Source organism: Euwallacea similis, chromosome 8, assembly GCF_039881205.1.
Source record: "Euwallacea similis isolate ESF13 chromosome 8, ESF131.1, whole genome shotgun sequence".
Classification (NCBI taxonomy): domain Eukaryota; kingdom Metazoa; phylum Arthropoda; class Insecta; order Coleoptera; family Curculionidae; genus Euwallacea; species Euwallacea similis.
Genome location: NC_089616.1, coordinates 5,507,375 through 5,527,957, shown reverse-complemented (window position 1 = coordinate 5,527,957; position 20,583 = coordinate 5,507,375). Strand labels below are relative to the sequence as shown.

The 20,583-nt window shown below is 32.1% G+C and overlaps 2 protein-coding genes across 3 annotated transcripts; one reads left to right on the top strand and one right to left on the bottom strand.

Moving 5' to 3' along the window:
- Positions 1-27: 27 nt before the first annotated feature.
- LOC136410165 (ATP-binding cassette sub-family G member 1-like) lies at positions 28-19,021 on the bottom strand. 2 transcript variants are annotated; one of them, XM_066392188.1, is made up of 11 exons: positions 18,637-19,021; positions 16,077-16,194; positions 15,827-16,016; positions 15,622-15,767; positions 10,269-10,507; positions 10,108-10,221; positions 9,843-10,055; positions 9,630-9,746; positions 681-781; positions 470-625; positions 28-412 (listed from the first exon to the last, which is right to left on the bottom strand). In XM_066392188.1, exons 1-11 carry the CDS (start codon positions 18,815-18,817, stop codon positions 50-52), a joined length of 1,938 nt encoding a protein of 645 aa, XP_066248285.1. In that variant the 5' UTR covers positions 18,818-19,021; the 3' UTR covers positions 28-49. The 2 variants fall into 2 exon arrangements, with proteins under 2 accessions (XP_066248285.1, XP_066248286.1); XM_066392189.1 differs by having other exon boundaries at positions 9,843-10,049.
- On the top strand, positions 6,604-7,626 carry LOC136410168 (histone-lysine N-methyltransferase SETMAR-like). The gene has a single exon (XM_066392195.1). It carries the CDS (start codon positions 6,604-6,606, stop codon positions 7,624-7,626), a length of 1,023 nt encoding a protein of 340 aa, XP_066248292.1.
- Positions 19,022-20,583: the final 1,562 nt, after the last annotated feature.

The following is a 20,583-nucleotide window of genomic DNA, read 5'->3' as shown; positions in this document are numbered from 1 at the left end:
GGTGCAAAAAAAGTGACATTGGAAATAACACATAAGTGTAAAAACCACATTACTTGCGTTTATTGCCTCTAGATTTGTGTACTCGTGCACGCAAAATAAAGTACGCACTAATTCTTATAACCAAAAAGAGTCCAATCAGGAACATCACAGCGCGCGAATAACTGGACTCGTCCATATCCATGAATTCAAGAAACTTCTGAGGCTGCCGGTAATGGCAATACTCTCCTCTATAACAGGGCAGTTTCGGCCGATTGTACCCTAGGACCGCGAGTACCATTCCTTCGAAGCCGTACTTAATGAAGGAGATGTGAAAGAGCCATTTCATAGCAGAATGGCACGCGTTCAGTTGAACGAAAAATCCGGAGAATATTGTAAATGGTAACATGCAAAATGGTCCAAATATCACTCCATTCTACAAGATTAAAAATTAACCGTAAAAATAAAAAACATACTTTTCCTCGTTTTTTACCTTAACATCCATACACGCTCCAATTAAAAGTCCGAAACTTTGAGCGACCAAAGAAATAAGTACGCACATAAAGAGAAATGAAATTATTCGGAAAGTCTCCAACGGTTGCCTCGTTAGAAAATAAGTAAAAAAGCCATAGAGAAGCGTGGCAACAATCTACAAGAAGACGCCATCAACTTGTAGCCACCTGAACCCAGAAAATTATATTTACCTGAACAGGTATATCGGCGAGAGTAACTGCCAAATAATACGATTTTAAGGAATACCACTTGTTAAAGTGTTCCCTAATCAAGATTGGTAATTCAGAGGGAACTACAACAATCAAGAAAAATTAACTAATAATGACCAATGAACCAATAATTTTAGAGTGCAAGTGCCAGTAGGTATTTTTTCGGCTGTTTTGATGGACAGCAAAGTCGAAATTCAATGGCCTATCGCTTTGTACAGAGACATCCAATTAACTGTCTCACGCGAATCACAACTTTCCTACTTACTGCTATTACTTTATACTCCCTCTGACTCAAAATAAAATATACATTTCCGATTCAATTTGTCCCTGAATAAGATATGCAAAAGTCTCAACAGATAACTTTAATTAGAGTTTTGAAAGAATTATGAACAAATTGAAATGATTTTTCTTATTAACCTAATTAATAACATTACTGACAATATTTTGGGTATCTGCCAAAACGTTATTAGCGCAATGTAACGATACAGGAAGTCGACCTTCACGGTGAAGTGTGGCTTTGCTCATATGAATAATTATTTTAACCTTCAACCGTCATAATTTGCTCTATACAACCTTATAAAGTCAGGAAAATGTTTCCCAGTTTATCTTTTTTTAATCGATCAAACACCACTAGCATGCAATCAATAGACTCTTCAATGCTTTTCCCAGATGATTCATATTGAAGTATTATAATTGAATTGAGTTTAAAAAAACCGAGATCTAAAACACTCAAATCTGAGTTATTTGATGGTTGAGATCTAATTCTAATATTCCAACCATTCCTAAATCCGTCAGACAGAACTTCCTGATCATCACTATACAGGGTATTTCAAATTCGACCCTCACCATTGGGATCTCGGAAATTAGAGGAGATACGAAGAAGTTTAAATAGGAGTAAAGTTGCGCAATCTAGTGCTTGATCGAATACCATTTTCAAAATTTTAATTTTCCGAGTACTTCCAAAGATATCCGAGAAAAACTAAAAATTGGAGAATCCATTTTAATTTTTTTTAGCGTTATTTGACAAGAAAAGTTAAATCCGTAAGCACTTTTTCATTGCCACTTTTTCTCAGCTACACGATGACATATTCAAATTTGCCATCCGACGTTTCGTCTTTCGGCTACCGTCATCAACTTTATTTTTTCTTATGGGCGCCATATTGGATTTTTCGACAGAAAAACAGTGCGTTTCATTCTGAATTCATTGATATAGAAGTTCTTATAATTTACTTTTTTAAAAGCCGAAATATTTAAATAAAAAGAAATATTACATAGTTGGCCTTGACTCCATCGAAAGACTTTCTTTTGTTCGCGCTATATGACAGAATTCCTCAAACGAAATTGGCGTTTGCTTTTTTGTTGAGTTATATCCGGAAGGACAACAGCCGCATAGAACATTATTTAAATCTTTGGACGAACATTTAGCTGAGTTTGGTGCTTTTGAAAAACCTAGGATGAAGTATGGAAACAAAATGGAAGAAGAGACTAGAAATAACCTACTGGCAGAGGTAAAACTAAATTTCATATTAAAAAAAACGTAATATTTTCTTGCTTGTTGTAGATAAATGCAAATCCTTTACAATCAACTTATCAAATTTCGTCAAATATGGATGTACCACATACTAGCACCTGGAGGGCATTCAAAGAAAGTGGTTTGAAATGTTATAAAATATACGTTTCCCATAAACTACATCCAGGTGACCCTGAGAGAAGAATGTTGTTTTACAATTGGCTCTTAAATAAGGATGATGCTCAAGATTTTTTAAAAAACATTATTTGGACCGATGAAAGTACTTTTTCAAATTGTGGTGTGTTCAACAGAAATAATGAACATATTTGGAGTCAAAATAACCCTAGATACTTTAGAGAAGTTAGACCACAAATTCGCTTTTGTCTAAATGTATAGGCTGGAATTTGTAACGATCAAATACTCAGACCTTATTTTTTCAACGGAACCTTAAACGGTGAAACATATTTACAGTTCTTGACAACCCAATTTGAAGATTAGGTCGATGCGTTGCCTCTTGCCAATTACAATTGATACTGATTTCAGCATGACGGGGACCCTCCACATAATACTAGAGCCGTTTGTAACTATTTAAATCACAGATTTCCACATAGGTGGATAGGAAATTCGGAGCCGGTAAGATGGCCGGCAAGGTCCCCCGACCTTACAGTTTTAGATACTTTTTTGTAGGGCATTTTGAAAAATAGAATATATGAGAATCGATATTATAACACAATAGAAGAACTTAGGGAAAACATCATTACACAATGTAGAGCAATTAGAAGAAGATATATTATTAGAGCTGTCGCTAATTTAAATAGACGTGTTCGTTTATGTATGCAGGAGGAAGGTCGTCAATTTGAGCACTAGTTGTAACATTTAATAATAATTTAGTTTTGTTTCTGCTGGTAGGTTATTTCTAGTATCTTCTCTCTCTTTCCACTTCTTTTCTCTTTCCATTCTGCTTACATACTGCATCCCAGGTTTTTCAAAAGCACTAAACTCAGCTAAATGTTCGTCCAAAGTTTTAAATAATGTTCTAAGCGGTTGTTGTCTTTCCGGATATAACTCAAAATACATTTGAGCTGTTTTCGTACCGTTCCTATCAAATTTGTAATAAAATCTTAACATAGCTATCTCGTTTTCTTCATTTCGGAAACTCATTTTCATTAGAAATTTGCACACGCTCTAATTTCGTTTGAGGAATTCTGTCATATAGCGCGAACAAAAGAAAGTCTTTCGATGGAGTCAAGGCCAACTATGTAATATTTCTTTTTATTTAAATATTTCGGCTTTTAAAAAAATTAATTATAAGAAGTTTTATATCAATGAAATCAGAATGAAACGCACTATTTTTCTATCGAAAAATTCAATATGGCGTCCATAAGAAAAAATAAAGTTGATAATGGTAGCCGAAAGACGAAACGTCGGATGGCAAATTTGAATATGTCATCGTATAGCTGAGAAAAAGTGGCAATGAAAATGTGTTTTTGGATTTAACCTTCTTTGTCAAATAAAGCTAAAAAAAATAAAAAATGGATTCTCCAATTTTTAGTTTTTCTCAGATATCTTCGGAAGTACTCGGAAAATTAAAATTTTGAAAATGGTATTCGATCAAGCGCTAGATCACGCAACTTTGCCCCTATTTAATCTTCTTCATATCTCTTCTATAATAGTTTCCGAGATCTCAATGGTGAGGGTCGAATTTAAAATACCCTGTATATATACAGGGTGTCCCAGATAAGGATGAACAGCATGGGGATCTTGGAAACGGTAATAGATACAAAATGGTTTAAATTGGGAAAAAGTTGGGCAATTTAAAGCAAATTAATAATCTGTTTTTATATCGACGAAATTCCGAATGGTTACGAAGATATCCGGAAAAAAACGAATTTGGCGGTTTTCGTTTTTTGCAAATAACTCTTATACGGTTATAGTTAGAGGAATAAAAGTTTTACATTATTAAAGCACTTTTTTGAGAACTGTTTAGCAGTGTTGCCAGTTTTCTTGTTACATCCTTACTTTCGGAGAAAAATGAGTAAACTTTTGATTTTCATATGGGCGTGATATCAATTATTTATATTTTCAAAATCGTCATAAAATTCCCTTTTCAGCCATGCATTACATTTAATATTTTTCTCAGAAACTCTATGAGTTATAGCCATTAAAGCATTTTTTGATAAGCATACCTATGCCTGGAAAATAATGGTGGTTTATTTGAACATTTGTTATAATTTGAGATTTTGATTCGATCCAAGTTTAGCCGCATTGTTGTTATTAAATACATAATTTGAAACAATTATTTTTTTAATTTTAGGGTGATACCAGTAATATATTTATACTTTTAAATAATGTTGACGTTTCCACAGCATTCATTTATTTAATGTGCACCATTACTATAAGTCAAAATCATGGCCTACTTATCAAAAAATGCTTTAATGGCTATAACTCATAGAGTTTCTGAGAAAAATATTAAATGTAATGCATGGCTGAAAAGGGAATTTTATGACGATTTTGAAAATATAAATAATTGATATCACGCCCATATGAAAATCAAAAGTTTACTCATTTTTCTCCGAAAGTAAGGATGTAACAAGAAAACTGGCAACACTGCTAAACAGTTCTCAAAAAAGTGCTTTAATAATGTAAAACTTTTATTCCTCTAACTATAACCGTATAAGAGTTATTTGCAAAAAACGAAAACCGCCAAATTCGTTTTTTTCCGGATATCTTCGTAACCATTCGGAATTTCGTCGATATAAAAACAGATTATTAATTTGCTTTAAATTGCCTAACTTTTTCCCAATTTAAACCATTTTGTATCTATTACCGTTTCCGAGATCCCCATGCTGTTCATCCTTATCTGGGACACCCTGTATATTTGATACATTCGAGTTTAAGAGTAAATTTTAAATAAAATTCATTAAGTTACTTTGTACTTTCGTTGGCTCATCTTGTATATAAATTGGGTTTTTTGTGTAGCTATCACTTTGGATTTAATTACAGGTACAACATTCTTCAAATACATTTTTTTGCATTCTGCAATATTAACGCACTTAATACTTTTAATAGCAAAACTGCTTTTTGGATGGTTTTGATTATTTCGGTTTATTTTTTTGGTAGAAACGAACGGCCAAATTTCTGATTTACTGTCTAAAATTTTCTGTGGACATCGTATGGAGGTCTTACTACTGCAACCATGAACATCACTTTTGTTATGAATCGCTTACTTTTACAAGTTTTTTCAGGTAATTTTTCATGCAGACTGACATAATAGGAACTTTTTTTTTTTAGGTATAATAAAACGTCGTTTATGTAAATATAGTCAAAAAAGTCTGAAATATCCATTGAGTTTAACCATCGAAATACAATATTCTAAATAGGCAAGCTTATTTTGATCAGTCAGGAAAGGTTTGACTGTCAATAAAATACCTTTGAAATCATTACCCTCTTTAAATTTGCAAAATAAAGTTAATCTTGGTATCTTTACAGCGCATATTAAGCTGCGAAAAGTACCCTGTTGATTCAAAGCCACGATTTTGATTTTTTTCATGTTTTCTGAAGAATCTTTGCGTTTTCCACCACAATTATTCTCTTCATATGATGAAACATTTGCAAAGATTTTACCATCAGAATATAGCGGTTTTGATTTTTGCCATACTTTTAACATGGTTAGATGCGTAACGTCAAATCTCTGTGCAACTTTATTTATTATCCCGCCTTGAAGTTTATTCGACATGCTAACATATTTTAGCAAACTTTGTAAAACGCAATTTATTTTCTCTTTAATCAAAATTTTTGCTTTGATATTTCTTTTGGGAAGCAACTCAATTTCTTCAAAAGTATAAATCTCCTTCTGTATTAACACGGGTGCACTTAAAATTGGTTTAAGTTTTGAGAAGTTCTGAATCGTCATTTAAAAAATCATAACCTATAAAAATTGCTGAGGTATGATATATATAATTATGTATAAATTTGTATATATAAATATATATAAATTTGTTTCCTTATACAGCGCTTGTAAAAAATATTGCAATATGTTTATAACGTTCATAAACCCGATATTTAAAAATATGCTTAAACACGTATAATTTTATTAAAAAAAGACATTTAATGCGTTATTTTTCAATGTTCAATTTTTTACCCCTATCCAGCTACCCCTACTAATTTTTTATTTTCAAATGTAAAGATACCCAGATACCCAGTGTAGTATTAGGTTGATGCAAAAGAAATTGCAGTTTTTATGTTGTACATTTAATTTGTCGAAATTCTTAGTAAAATCTTAAATAAATATTTACATACTGCATACCATTTTAAAGGTCAGGTTCTATTCTTTACTTTGGTTAAAATAATTTTGTGCTTGTGTTTAATTGAAACTGTATTTTCTTTAATTTCAACATGTTAGAAAAAAAGCAATTTCGAGCTATTTTTTTGTATGAGTTTAAGCTTGGTCGAAAAGCGACTGAAGCGGCCCGCAATATTAACACAGCATTTGGACAGAATACTACTAGTGAACGTACGGTACAATGGTGGTTTGCTCGATTCCGTAGTGGCAATGAAAGCCTCCAAGATGAAGAGCACGGCAGTCGACCATCAGAACTTGATGACGACCAATTAAAGACTTTAATTGAAGCTGACTCGAGCAAAACCACACGAGAAGTTGCAGAAGAACTCCATGTAGACCAGTCAACTGTCGTTCGCCATCTAAAACAAATTGGAAAGGTAAAGAAGCTCGATAAATGGATACCGCACGAACTGAATGAAACTCAAAAAAATCGTCGTTTCGACGTATCGTCGGGGCTTCTTCTACGCAACAAGAACGACCCATTTCTCAATCGTATTGTGACGTGTGATGAAAAATGGATCCTATACGATAACCGGAGATGTTTGGCTCAGTGGTTGGATCAAGATGAGGCTCCAAAGCACTTTCCTAAGCGAAACATGCATGTGAAGAAGGTCATGGTTACTGTTTGGTGGTCTATGGAGGGTTTGATCCACCATAGCTTCTTGGATCCGGGAGAAACTATTACAGCTCAGAAATATTGCCAACAAATCGACGAGATGCACCAGAAACTTCGACAAAAACAACCGGCATTGGTCAATCGAAAAGGTCCAATTTTGATACACGACAATGCTCGACCACATGTATCTTTGATCACGCGACAAAAGCTTCATGAATTGGGTTACGAGACTCTTGACCACCCACCTTATTCTCCCGACCTTTCTCCTACAGATTACCACTTTTTTAAACATCTGGACAATTTCTTGCGGGAGAGATGCTTTAGAAATCAAGGGGATGCAGAAACGGCCTTCAATGAGTTTGTCGATTCCAGAACCACAGACTTCTATGCTAGAGGCATAAATAAACTTTCATCTCGTTGGCAGAGTTGTATTGATGCTAATGGTGCTTATTTTGATTAATAAAATATTTCATAAGAAAAATTATGATCATTTAAAATTAACGGTCAGAAACCGCAATTTCTTTTGCATCAACCTAATATATCAAATAAAGGGTAATTCAATAAGGGGTACAACGGTATACTCAGAAATAAAATCTATTGTTTTCTTAAAAAAATAAAATTATTAAATACAAAATTCATTTATTTAGAAACTACTACATCAAGCAAAATAGAAATTCCTACATGATGATTGCTACAATGATTACTCGAATTGGGTTTCAGTACTAATTTGGCAACGATCTAATCCTTCTTCGTACTCTTTTATGCAATTATCTAGTGTTGCTTTTGATATTAATTTTAATTTTATTTGAAGTTTAAGATGTAATTCATCTAAATTTTGTGCTCTATTTTTGCAAATGGAACTTGGAAAAGTGACCCCACAAAAAAATCCAAGGACCTAAGATCTGCAAATCGTGAAGGTCATTCAATTGCGCCTATTTTGTCGATCCATCTACTAAGGAAAATTTGATCAAGATACTCTCTCATAGCCATGGGATAATGTGATAATGCACCATCTTGCTAGAAGCAAACATTATTGACTACTTGTTCCCCATTTCTTTCAGGAAAAATGGCGACAATTGATAAAACAATTTCGTTTTGCAATAAGTAATTTTAAAAAATGATGAATTGTTTAAGCTCTCTTTTTCAAAAAATAGACGAATGAATTAATGGTCGATTATACCCCTCTATAGATTAACTTTTTGCAGACGTTATCTATGCAGAATCTGCATCCAATGAGGATTGTCTGTAGATCAGTAGCGACAATTATATCGATGAATAGATCCATTTAAACAAAACGTTACCTCATCCTAAAATAACATTCTAGAAAAGAACCTATTATTCTGAATACCTTTTTCTTGCATCAATTCACAAAATTCCATCCTGTGACCAAAATCTTCAGCCGACAACCCTTGGGTAAAGAAAATTTTATATGGATACAATTTTTCTCGTTTTAAAAGATTGCATACTGTTTTTACAGATATATTAAATTAATCGACAAGTTTGCTGATAGATTGCATGGGATTTTAATCAATAAATTTTAAAAAATGTCTAGTGCTTTATCGTCACTAGTTGCTCTACGAGATTTTCCATATTTTGGAACACATTTCCAGGTTGTCAAAATTTTTTATTAATCCAACAAACTAGACTTTTATTAATAGGTCGGTCTCGATATTTTCCATTAAATAGAATATATTTCGTTAAATATTATATTATTACAAGACATACCTCTTTATAATTTTTTTACGATCTACACACTCCAACAAGGTTAAAATCTTAATTCTTTATTTTTCAGATAAACGATCCATTTTTTTTATGTTCTAACTGCGGTAGATGTCTAACAACTAAATCCAACTGCTAAAAGATTATATAAAAACAAAATATTTTGGATCTAAAAAATTATTTACATTAAAGACTATTTAGAATTTCTACGTCTTATTATCATTTTTTCATTTAAAACTTTTAATCCTGCTAAGATATGGACTTTGTTCCTTTTTTTAACGAAACTGTAGATCAAATTTTAGTTCTGAGTATACCTTTATATCCCTTATAAAATTACCTTTCATTTCATATACCATACCGAGTACCTTTCCATTCGAAAATAAAAAGTTAGTAGGGGTAACCCGACAGGAGTGAAAAATTTGAACATTAAAAATAATTCATTAAATGCTGTTTTTTTAATAAAATTATATGTGTTTAATCATTTTTTTTTAATATCGAGTTTATGAAAGTTATAAAAGCATTTGTGTGTAATACTTTTTCCAAGCGCTGTATCATTTTAATTTGTAAATGAGAAATAAATAATAAAAACTTCCTCTTCTTAAGCATTATCAATAATTTTCGATTTTTGCAGAAATGTGTATCCTATTTTAGGATAGAGGGAGTAATATTTTTGACACCGTTTAATTCACGATATCAATAATAACCCGAAATCAGAGATGAGTTAATAGATATACAAATACTTACAAGTTGTCGTGACACAATTAAACGAAGTCAGCATTAAGAACATGACACTAAAAAACATGAACTTAAAATTGTTTAGCATATCGTTTGCTTCTAGTCCAATTCCATAATATAAAATCCCTAAAATTTGATTTATAGTTACATTTCATACACTAACCTGAACTAACCGGAAGTTCAAAAACAATTTTTTCGGGAAAATTTAAAGTGAAAACTTACCTATAAATATTGCGATTAGGACGTGGGTTAATAGTCGGTTGAGAGTTAAAGTTTTATCTCTGGAAATTATCTTGAAAGTCCGTTGTACTAAAACTGACACTTGATATAGAAAACTAGTCGAATAACTGCCCGTACATATTCTTGAAGGTTCTTTGATATTGGAATCAGTCACTTTATTCGATTTGGAACACGGTGGAATGCGTTCATCTATTGCTGAATATTAAAGCAAATAAATTAGTTTATCAGTGGAATAATGTTAATTTACCATTATAACTTGAAAATTGAATCTGTCGCCGCCATTTTAGGCTTAAGCCATTTTTAGATTTCTGTTGCAAAATTTCGAAATAATCCCCATATTCGCCGCTAAGCACTTCCAGTACTGCAATCCATTGGTAGTTAACGTAACTTTTACACAAAGTAACTTACAAAAATCCGAGGGATTATGAAACGGTGGACATTTCAGTTTAATTTCTTCCAGATAAGGCAAAAGCTCTGTAACGGATCCTTGATACATGCATGCCCCACTTGAAACCACGTATAGGTGGTCGAACAGGCCTAATATCATGGCACTAGGTTGATGAATAGTGCATATAATGGTCCTATTTGACGATGCCAGTTTTTTCAGCAATAAAATACATTGTTTTGTTGACACTATGTCTAATCCGCTAAAATTGGACGGCGAATTAATGCCTAATAAGAGTACTAGTAAGGTTCAAAAATTTCCGTCATAACATACTTTTAAAAGTGGTATAATAGAATAAAACATTTTTTTTTAATTTTACAAATAACCTCCTTTTATCTCAATGTACTTTTCAGAACGACGAATCAACATTTCTGAGCCTTTAAAAAAATAATCAGAAATTTTGGTGCTAAAATGTTCTAAAACTATTGAGTTGACCTCTTGATTCTTGGAAAGTTTCCTATCACGTAAGTCAGATTTTAATTTTGAGAAAATAAAATCACTGGGGGCCAGATCAGGATTGTAGAGTGGATGGTCGAGTTCTTGAAAGCTGCTTTCGAGCACTGCAGCTTTTGCAACCGCAACTATGTGAACTGGAGCATTATCATGCAATAGTCGCACACCTCAACTAAGCTTTCTACGACGATGTCCTTTGATTGTATCCCGTAATTTGTATAAAAGAGAGGCATAATAAATCCCGTTTACCATAGTATTTCTTTCTTTGAACACGATCAAAAGACTTCCATCACAATCCCAAAAAATCGTAGCCATCACCTTTTTAGTCGACTGCGAATCTTTGCCTTTATTAGGTCGTGGTTCACTGGAACGCCACTATTCCATTCATTCCCTTTTAGACAGAGGATCATAATTAAGGACCATGGTTTCGTCGCCTGTCACAATTGTCTTCAAAAACTTGTCTGGATTTTCCCTACAAAGTTCTAAAAATTGTGTACAGCTTTCTACACTAATTTTATTCATATGAAAATATTTATGTAGAACTCCCAAAACTGTGATTCTAGAAAGCTCTAATCCTGGTGCATTTCTTTTGCTTCCAAACGACTGTCTGAAATCATTTTCCCTTCTACAGCAGCTATTATTTCCAGTGTCAACACTTAAACAGGGCGTTCTGAACACGGATCATCTTCGATGTTTTCAAACGAAATAGTCAAGCCCAATCGGTGAAATAGAATGGAAACAAATTACTGTGTACAACGTCTATCTGTCCTTTTATTTCTTTTGGCGATTTTCCTTCTAAGACTAAAAATTTAATCATCGCACGATACCAAATTTTCAATTTTGCAAAATTTAATCAGCAGTTGGACCTCAAAAATTTTTAGCTGAATAACTACTTCCTTGATTTAGCTTATTTTATCCCTCGGGTAAATAAAGGATTGGAGTATATAAACAAAATTTTGTTAGTTTCTAGAAAAACCGCAAATGTACCAGGACGGAAACTTTTGAACTTTACTATGTATGTATATTTAACTACAATAGTGGGTCCTTCAAAGAGATAAAACATACGAAGTTGGATAAATTAGAAAAAGGTGTCATTTTTGGAGAATTTTAATTTACCATTTTCATTTCCAAATAGTTTTTAGTTTTTCAAATTTTGAGGAAAATGTAAAATTATTTAAAATTATATTAAAATATAAAATAATAGCTGAAAATACTGAATATAGAAAAATTTGTACTCCTTTCATTTTACAACAACAACGTATCGCTTTCTCAAAACGCTGCATATGATTTGATCACATGTGTATAGTGGTAGCAATTGAGTTTTAACAGTAAAAACAAGTTTTTTCAGTAATTAAGATTAGGAAAAGAGACTAGTATTTATTTAGATTGAAAGAGTACTAGTATTACTAATCTCCCCCAATTCGTAAAAGAAGAAAATAATAGAAACTTTATAGTGTGATTACAAATTGTTTCAGAGTTAAAATGACAAAAACCTAGGAGAGACTTCTCTGAGCAAAATATGGAAAAAAGTTTATATGAACATGTGTCCGAAAATGCTTCATTTTCGAGATACATGGTGCTACATTTTTTTAAAAATTGAATTTTTTATTAACAACTTTTTTTAACCGACTTTAATGAATTTTTTACGGTTTATTAAAATAATTATCAGACATCTACTGAACCAATTATATTTGATCCAGAATTTCCAGTGAGTTACTCAGCGAACAAGTCGGTTGTTTTTGGCAGAAAAAATATTACCCTATAGTTTTTTTTAATTTTTTTGTTTTCATGTAATATTCAAATAAATCCATTAAAAATACACTTTTGTCTCTTAACTTTTTTAGTGTCTCACTTTGTTTTCGAGGAAAAATTACAATATCATATCTCGGCACGTCTCTAAATTCCATAAGAAAAAATTAAAATTTTTAGGAATTTATCCAAAAATTTATCACAGTGTATTTAATGTATGAAATGAAAAAAAAAAAATTCTCAAAAAGGCACACGTACTTGTTAATATTAAAAATACCTTCGAAAATACTGGAATTTACGTTCTTGTCCATTCTAAAACTTATTTTTTTACAAAGTAAGCGTGTTTGTTTATTGTGAACACTCTGAATTTATTCGAGTTGGAATTTAACAGCGTTCGTTTTTAAATACCTATCTCGATTATTAGTGACGAAAAAAAAAATGCAATACACTTTTGCTGAACTAACAGATATGCTTCTTATGCATGGTGAGGCCCATTGTAATGCTCGAAGAGCCGAACGAATTTATTGTAGAAAATCTCCCAATAAGCATCACCTCAGCAAGATAATTTTTCCAAATTTCGAAAAACATATGCGAGAAACTAGTACATTGCGTGTAACAAGGCATAATGTTACTCCCAGAAGAACTTCCCGAACTTTGGCTGCCGAGAAGCATTTTTTTTTTGAGTGGCAAATACTCTATCCGCTAACACTCGTAGAATAGCCAATGCTATGAGAACTGAGCCCAATTCAGTTTGGAGAATTTTGTATAAATAACCGCTGCATCTCTACCATTTGCAAAAAGTCCAGGTACTAATTCCAACACACTATTCACGTCACGATTTTTTCTACCAGTGCTATCATCGTAGCCTTGCAAATTCACAGTTATTGAAAACATTTTATTTTCCGATAAAGGGTTGTTTACAAGAAATGGATATTTTCACAGCCATAAATATCATATTTAGTATGAAGAAAGTCCTCATGTAATGCATGTAACAGGCCACCAGCAGCGTTTTCATTTAAATGTCTGGGCAGGAATGGTATTCGATGAAATGAGTAACTCATTTGTGTTTCCACCGCACTTAAATGGAGATAACTACTAAGGTTTTTTACGCAATACTCTTTCAGGACTCCCAAAAGAAGTTTCACTGAATATCAGGCGTCAAATAATATTTCAGCATGATGATGTACTAACTCATTTTCACCGAGAAATAAGAAACCATTTGAACGAAGTTTACCCTGGATAGTGGATAAGTAAAGGAGAACCATATTGCATGGCCGCCTCACTCTCCAGACCTTACATCCCTAAATTTTTTCTTTAGGGTTACCTAAAAGAACCTTGTGCATACTACTCGCGTAGAAATAATAGAACAAATACATTAAAGAATTTTCTATTCTCGCCGAGCTATTTAGAAGACTGCAGGTATTTTTGAGCGAGTACGACAAAGTATGGTGAGACGGTACAATACTTGCATCGAAGCAGGGGTTTGTCAGTTTAAAAATTTGTTGTAATTTTGTTACCACTTATTAATTTTAAAAAATGCGTTATTAGTGGATTTATCTGAATATTACATGAAAACAAAAAAATTAAAAAATACTATAGAGTGATATTTTTTCTGCCAAAAACAACCGACTTGTTCGCTGAGTAACTCACAGGAAATTCTGGATCAAATATAATTGGTTTAGTAGATGTCTGATCATTGTTTTAATAAACCGTAAAAAATGCATTAAAGTCGGTTAAAGCGTTTTTAAGTTATTAGTAAAAAATTCAATTTTTTAAAAAACTTAACACCCTGTATCTCGGAAACGAAGCATTTTCAGATGCATGTTCATATGATTTTTTTTCATATTTTGCTAAACGAAATCTCTCCTACTTCTCCCCGGTTTTTGTCATTTCAACTCTGAAACATTCTGTACATAGAGTGACACGTAACAGAACCGACACAGAGCAGGTGCGTGTAGGAATCTCAAAATATGACGATTTGTTGTTTTTTTTCTATAGTTGAGTGTGTTCCGAAGTTGACTTGTAAATTTCTAAAAAAACGGCATATTTCATTAATTCATCATCACAACGCAAACAAATTTGGAGCATATTTTATTCTTATCAATATCTTTAATTAGTAGAAATATGAAATCGGTAGATGCTCAAATCAGTTGAATTAGGGGTAAGATAAAGTTTAAAAGAGTTGGATTTTTTTATTTGTAAAGTAATTAACAAACGGATAATACCGTTTACTAGCAAATTTAATTCTAACATTTTTATATCCTTCCAAATTCATCGAAAACCTGATCATGTTTAATAAAATAGCAGTTTTGTGGGTAGAACTAAACCGAATTTAAACAGATTTAAAGAGATTACAAGTCAAAAACCGCATCGTTTTTGACTGTGAGCTGTTTTTAATCTGCCAAAATCATGCGAGTTACAGTTATACTAAATGCGGCATTACATCATTATATTACATTACATTTTACTGGTAATCCCTTGAAATTCCTTTAAACATAATTTGATTCTATTTCACAAAATTGCGGTTTTATCAAAAATGATAAGGTTTTCGACAAATTTTGAAGGGGAATATAAGTTTTAGGATTAAATTTGCTATTAGACGGTATTGTTCGTTTATTCGTTGTTTTATAGATAAAAAAAATTTCATCTCTTTTTCATTTTACCTTACCCCTAATCCAATTCTTATTGACTTCACATTTCACATTTATACTAAATAAAGCTATTGATAAAAAAACATGTTTCAAATTTGATTGCCTTATGATGATGTATTACTGGAATATGCCGTTTTTTAGAAATTTTCAAGCCAACTTCGGAGGTTAATATCTTCTCAACTATCAACCATAGAAAAAAAAATCAACAAATCTTCATATTTTGAGGTCTTCTAAACACACCTGTTCTGTGTCGGTTCCGTTATACTCACGTTTTATATTATTTAATACATTTATTGTATAAATTTATTACCGTTTCAAATATAGCAACAGTGCCACATGGCATTTGAGACAGCCTGTAGAATTCAATAATATTATCGATGACTTTAAAAAATGATGATGATTCTACTTATTTAATCTAAATAGGAATTTATTAGGAGGAAGATCACTTATTATACCAAATTACCTGGTTGGTTCATCAAAAAACATAATCTGTGGATTTGTCAGCAATTCCAGAGCAATGGACAGCCTTTTCCTTTGTCCGCCAGAAAGACCTGACGTTCTAGTTCTCTTCTGAGCCCAAAGATCAACTGATTCTAATATTTCCTTTACCTGCAAATATTTGTCACTTGCAATTAGCGTCGCAAGGAGCATTGTTCCGACTATATTACTTTTTCCTCTTTACTTTTAACATTCAGTTGAGAAGATAATTTTAAGTTGGCGGCTACCGTCATTGCCTCGTGAACAGTTAACAGTGGTTGCAAATGATCGTCTTGCATGATATATGACGAACGTTTCCTCAACCACGAAACGTCGCGTTCTTTATCGTTTATGTAAACATGTCCTGTTACACCACTAGTTCTAAAATAAATGCATGAAATAGTGTGAAATTACATACATATGTGTGATATGGAGGTTTACGTGTATCCGGCTAAAATATCCATTAAAGTAGATTTGCCGGCACCCGACGGTCCAATGATTGCTGTCAATTCGGAACTGTAAAAATCCCCGCTAACATCTTGAAGAAGGAACTTTTTCTCTAGAAAATACGGTCATATTAATACGAATTCAATATGATTTCTTTTTAATCAGAAGTATACATCATTTAATCATTTTTGCAAATCTTACGTACTTCAAAAAGACACCCTGTAGAGGTGGATGTAAGCAATTCTAAAACAATAGTACAGTACAGTGCAACATCCTGTAGGCGGGTGAATTTCTTTTGATGATTAGTGAAGGGATGTCGGAAATTAGCAGTTACGAAGTCGGTTAAATGGGAAAAGAATTGCAGCCTCAGGGGTCCAATTTGAAGCCACTTTTGGTTTCTTCAAGTCCATGGCTTATTAGATATTTAGCAAAAACTAAATTTTGTCGATTTCTTTTAATTTATCTAGGCGCATAGCTATTTATTCTAGAGAAACTATGTAAATACGCATATTGTAGATAATTTTGCCCTGAAAAGAATAGGCTAACCAAATTTTTTCTGACTACTTTAATTTTTGAAATGTATAATAACTTATAATATATAAACTTTTTTTTTTATGAGAAGCATAATAGGTTATGATTTATCTAAAAAGGTATTTTTTCAAGCTTTAAAATGATACCAATAAATAGACTGTTATTTCTCAAAATGGCGGACTTACATAATTTTTTTAATTCGACATTGATTTTAATTGAAATTGACACTGATCCTTCGCATCATTTAAGTCAGATGTAAATTCAGATTTTTGAATTGCTTTGATAATAATTTTTCAAATCAAGAAATTATTAAATGCGCATAAGTTTTTGAAATAATTTTTCCTATGGGAAACAATAAAAAAAGAAGTTTACAGAAAACTTATAAATCAGTCGAAGCTTTTATAGAAGCGATTGAGGAAACTTTCGATATTATCGACGGGCGTTCAATTAGAAAAACTGCAATTTCAGTTTTGAAGCATTGTAATGTGTACATGTGTAAATAACAATGGAGAGCTTTTTGAACATCTGTATTATTAATAATTAATTACGTAGTTAATAAATAATTCATAAATAGGTATTAGACCGTTTGACAATTTAAAAATTCTTATCAAAGCAATTAAAAAACTTAAATTTATGTCTGACTTAAATAATGCGAGCGATCAGTATCAATTTCGTGGCAAACTATCTTAAAATTGCAACATCGGTTTAAAAAAAGTCTATAAGTGTACCAACCTGTCTACCTAGTGGCATCATTTTAAAATTTGAAAAAATTCCTTTTTAAACAATTTGTAACCTACTATGCTTTCCATTAAAAAGAAATAAGTTTATGACATATCTCAAAAATTAAAGCTGTCAGAAAAAACTGGTTAGCCTATCGTTTTCAGGACAAAATATTTTACAATATTCGTATTTAAATAATTTCTCTAGAATCAATAATTATACAGCTAGATAGATTTTAAAAAATCGACAAAAAATGGTTTTTGCTAAATATATAGTAACCATAGATTTTTGCAAGAAATCAAAAGTGGCTTTAAATTGGTCCCCTAAAGCTGCAATTCATTTCCTATTTAACCGACTTCGCAACTCTACTAGTTTCCGAGACCCCTTCACTAATCATCGAATGTATTAGTATGTATTATATATATTAATAAAATATTCTGAATGATTAATAATATAAAATACAGCACCTCAAGAAATAAGTACTTGCGTAAATGTAATTATAGTGTAAGTGCCTTATATGGCCTTACTAAATTTGATACTGTTACAACACATAAAGTACGTAAAAACGTAAACATTTTTAAAAAGAGCAGTTTGAACGAGAATTTACATGCTTTTACTGTTTGCCCAATTATCATCTATTAGTATACCTTTTCAGCATTAAAATGTCATAAAATATAATCATGCTGGCAACATAAACATTGTAATAAAAGAATACCTTAATGACCATTATGACGATAAAAAAATAAAAATAATGCTTTTACTTTGATACCTACTTCAATGTACTAAAAATCGACTCGCTTCATACACAAATTAACATAATTAATAATGATTGCAAATTTGAAAATATGTGTTAAAAACCTTTATCTGTATTGTGCCATTCTGAAAATAATATGAAGGATTTTTTTTCGCTACTGATCATTTTCAGGAAATTTCTCTCATTTTTAATAAATTATACATGTAAACCTTAGTTCAATATCGTCGATATCACTAAGCATGTTTTACAACTTGAGATTAAATCCTCCTGCTATATATTAAATTTGTATTAACCTAACGTTATCCGCGATTTCGCCAAAAATACAGATAATTTATTTGAGATAATCAGTGCCGTTAAATCGAATTAGTAATTGAAATCCAAAAAAAAATTACAATTACTATTTATTCCTAATTCGCAACATTTTATTAACGATTATGGCTTTGTGAAGAATTACTCGTTGATTTGACGTTAGCTTATAAAGATACCTAGAACTAAACCTTTTATCGATTTAAGTTATTGATATCGTTGAAAAAATGGAGATACACTCACCTTTCTTGAAAAACCCTCGGTCAATAGAGTAACCCACATTTCTAAACGTAACTTTAACTGAATTTTCACCGTTAACACATGATTGATCTAATGCATTCGAGGAAAATGCCGCCGCCAATTTAAGATCCGAAGACTCTGAACATTGTTCATTAAAATTTACTGAAGAACGAACTTGGTCCATGGTCAATGCGGCGCGATACCTAATAAGTACCACTGCGAAAATGAGTTGTGATTACTATACTATATGCTGCGGACTGCGAAATGGATCTCGAACATGCTGATCATGTATGAAATATAATTCAAATCAAGCAATTAGAGATTACACACAGAAACTTGGAATATCTCTTATTTTGATAACTTATCGTATATCAGATAAACTTTTATTTGAACAGTGAACTACATATGATTGCCATTAAAAGTGTGATTACACCTATATACAGCGGGGTGTGGCTTAAAATTATACAGGGTGTTTTCTAAGTCCTTTTCGATCTAATGTCATACATTCATGTTTTGATTCACTGATGAGGTCTCAAATTTGCAGTTAATTGGCATTGCAAATTTATCTAATAATATTTCACTACACCGGGTGTCTATTTCTGGAGCTCAACAATGAGGATCTCGATAAATACGCAAAATACGAGGTCTGCTAAATTGGGGCAAATTTCGATGACTTCAACAACCAAAATTTTGTGAATTTTACTTGACATCACCAACATTTACAAAATTAATAAAAATGTATTATCAAAAAACCTTTTTCGGGCCACGAACAGCGGAATATTCTAGAAATGTATTACGATTTGCATCGAAATATGAAAATTATTTTTGAAAATATGGCAAAATATAAAAGACGTGTTCATAAACTAAATAGGAACGAAGTAGAAACTTTACAGAGAAATGAGTGCAAGTTTATCAACTCAGGCACGTTCAATCGTCATAATGAAAACGTCTAGTTCACTAAAAGGTCACACGATCGCCAAGGAAGTCTATCACAAGCATGTTTAGGGCTAAATATATGGATTGGTTTATTCAAGGATAGGATCATGGGCTTATCCATTTACGACAATTTGACCTCAGATTGCTGTTTACACATTTTAAGGACCTACCTTACGGATGATACCGATAACAATATTTGTCTCAAACGATTCATCAAGCTTTCGTTCAAACAAGATGGTGCTCCTCTACTTAACGCTAGAAAAATAGCTGATTATTTGGATTAAATATTTCCCGGTAGAGTCATTTCAAACAATAAAGCTATACGTTAACCAGGATATTTATCAGACCTTTCCCCATTAAATTCATTTATAAATTTCTACCCACCGATATTAATTAGCTGCGAAGAAAGATCATTAGAAGTTTAAAGATCAAAATAAGGATAAGGGATATTTTTAAATCACTACAGAGTTCGAGAAGACGCATAGAGCTGGGATTGGAACTGCAGGATGAGCCCTTCGAACACCTCTTATATTTTTATAAAGAGTAGAAAAAGAATAATTTAGAATTACTTTGTTAAATAAGCGGACGAAAAAATTATTCATTATTCTTTAACTTCAAATTGCGCAACTTTGTTCCAATTTACCAAGATTCTTGTGAAGCTCCAAAAACCGACACCATCTATAAATATCAAATCTTGATCATAAATTGAAACGTCAATATGTCAGTATTCAAGTAGTACCAGTGTAACTTTGGATCGTTATAACGCAATATGCTTAATTGGTTCAACATATTGATAATAATATTGCTAATACATCTCTTTTCATTGTCAATTAATCCCGCAAAGTGTAGGACACATTGGGGTAAAATTGGGAAATCTAGCGAGCTAATTTTATGGGCCCAAACCCCTAAACCAACAATCAGTCAAAATATCTCAGAGTTCCCTTGTTAACTCCTAGTTGCAATGAGTGGGTACTCCTTCCAGTTGTAACCAACAGGTATGATATCCCTTCAGAG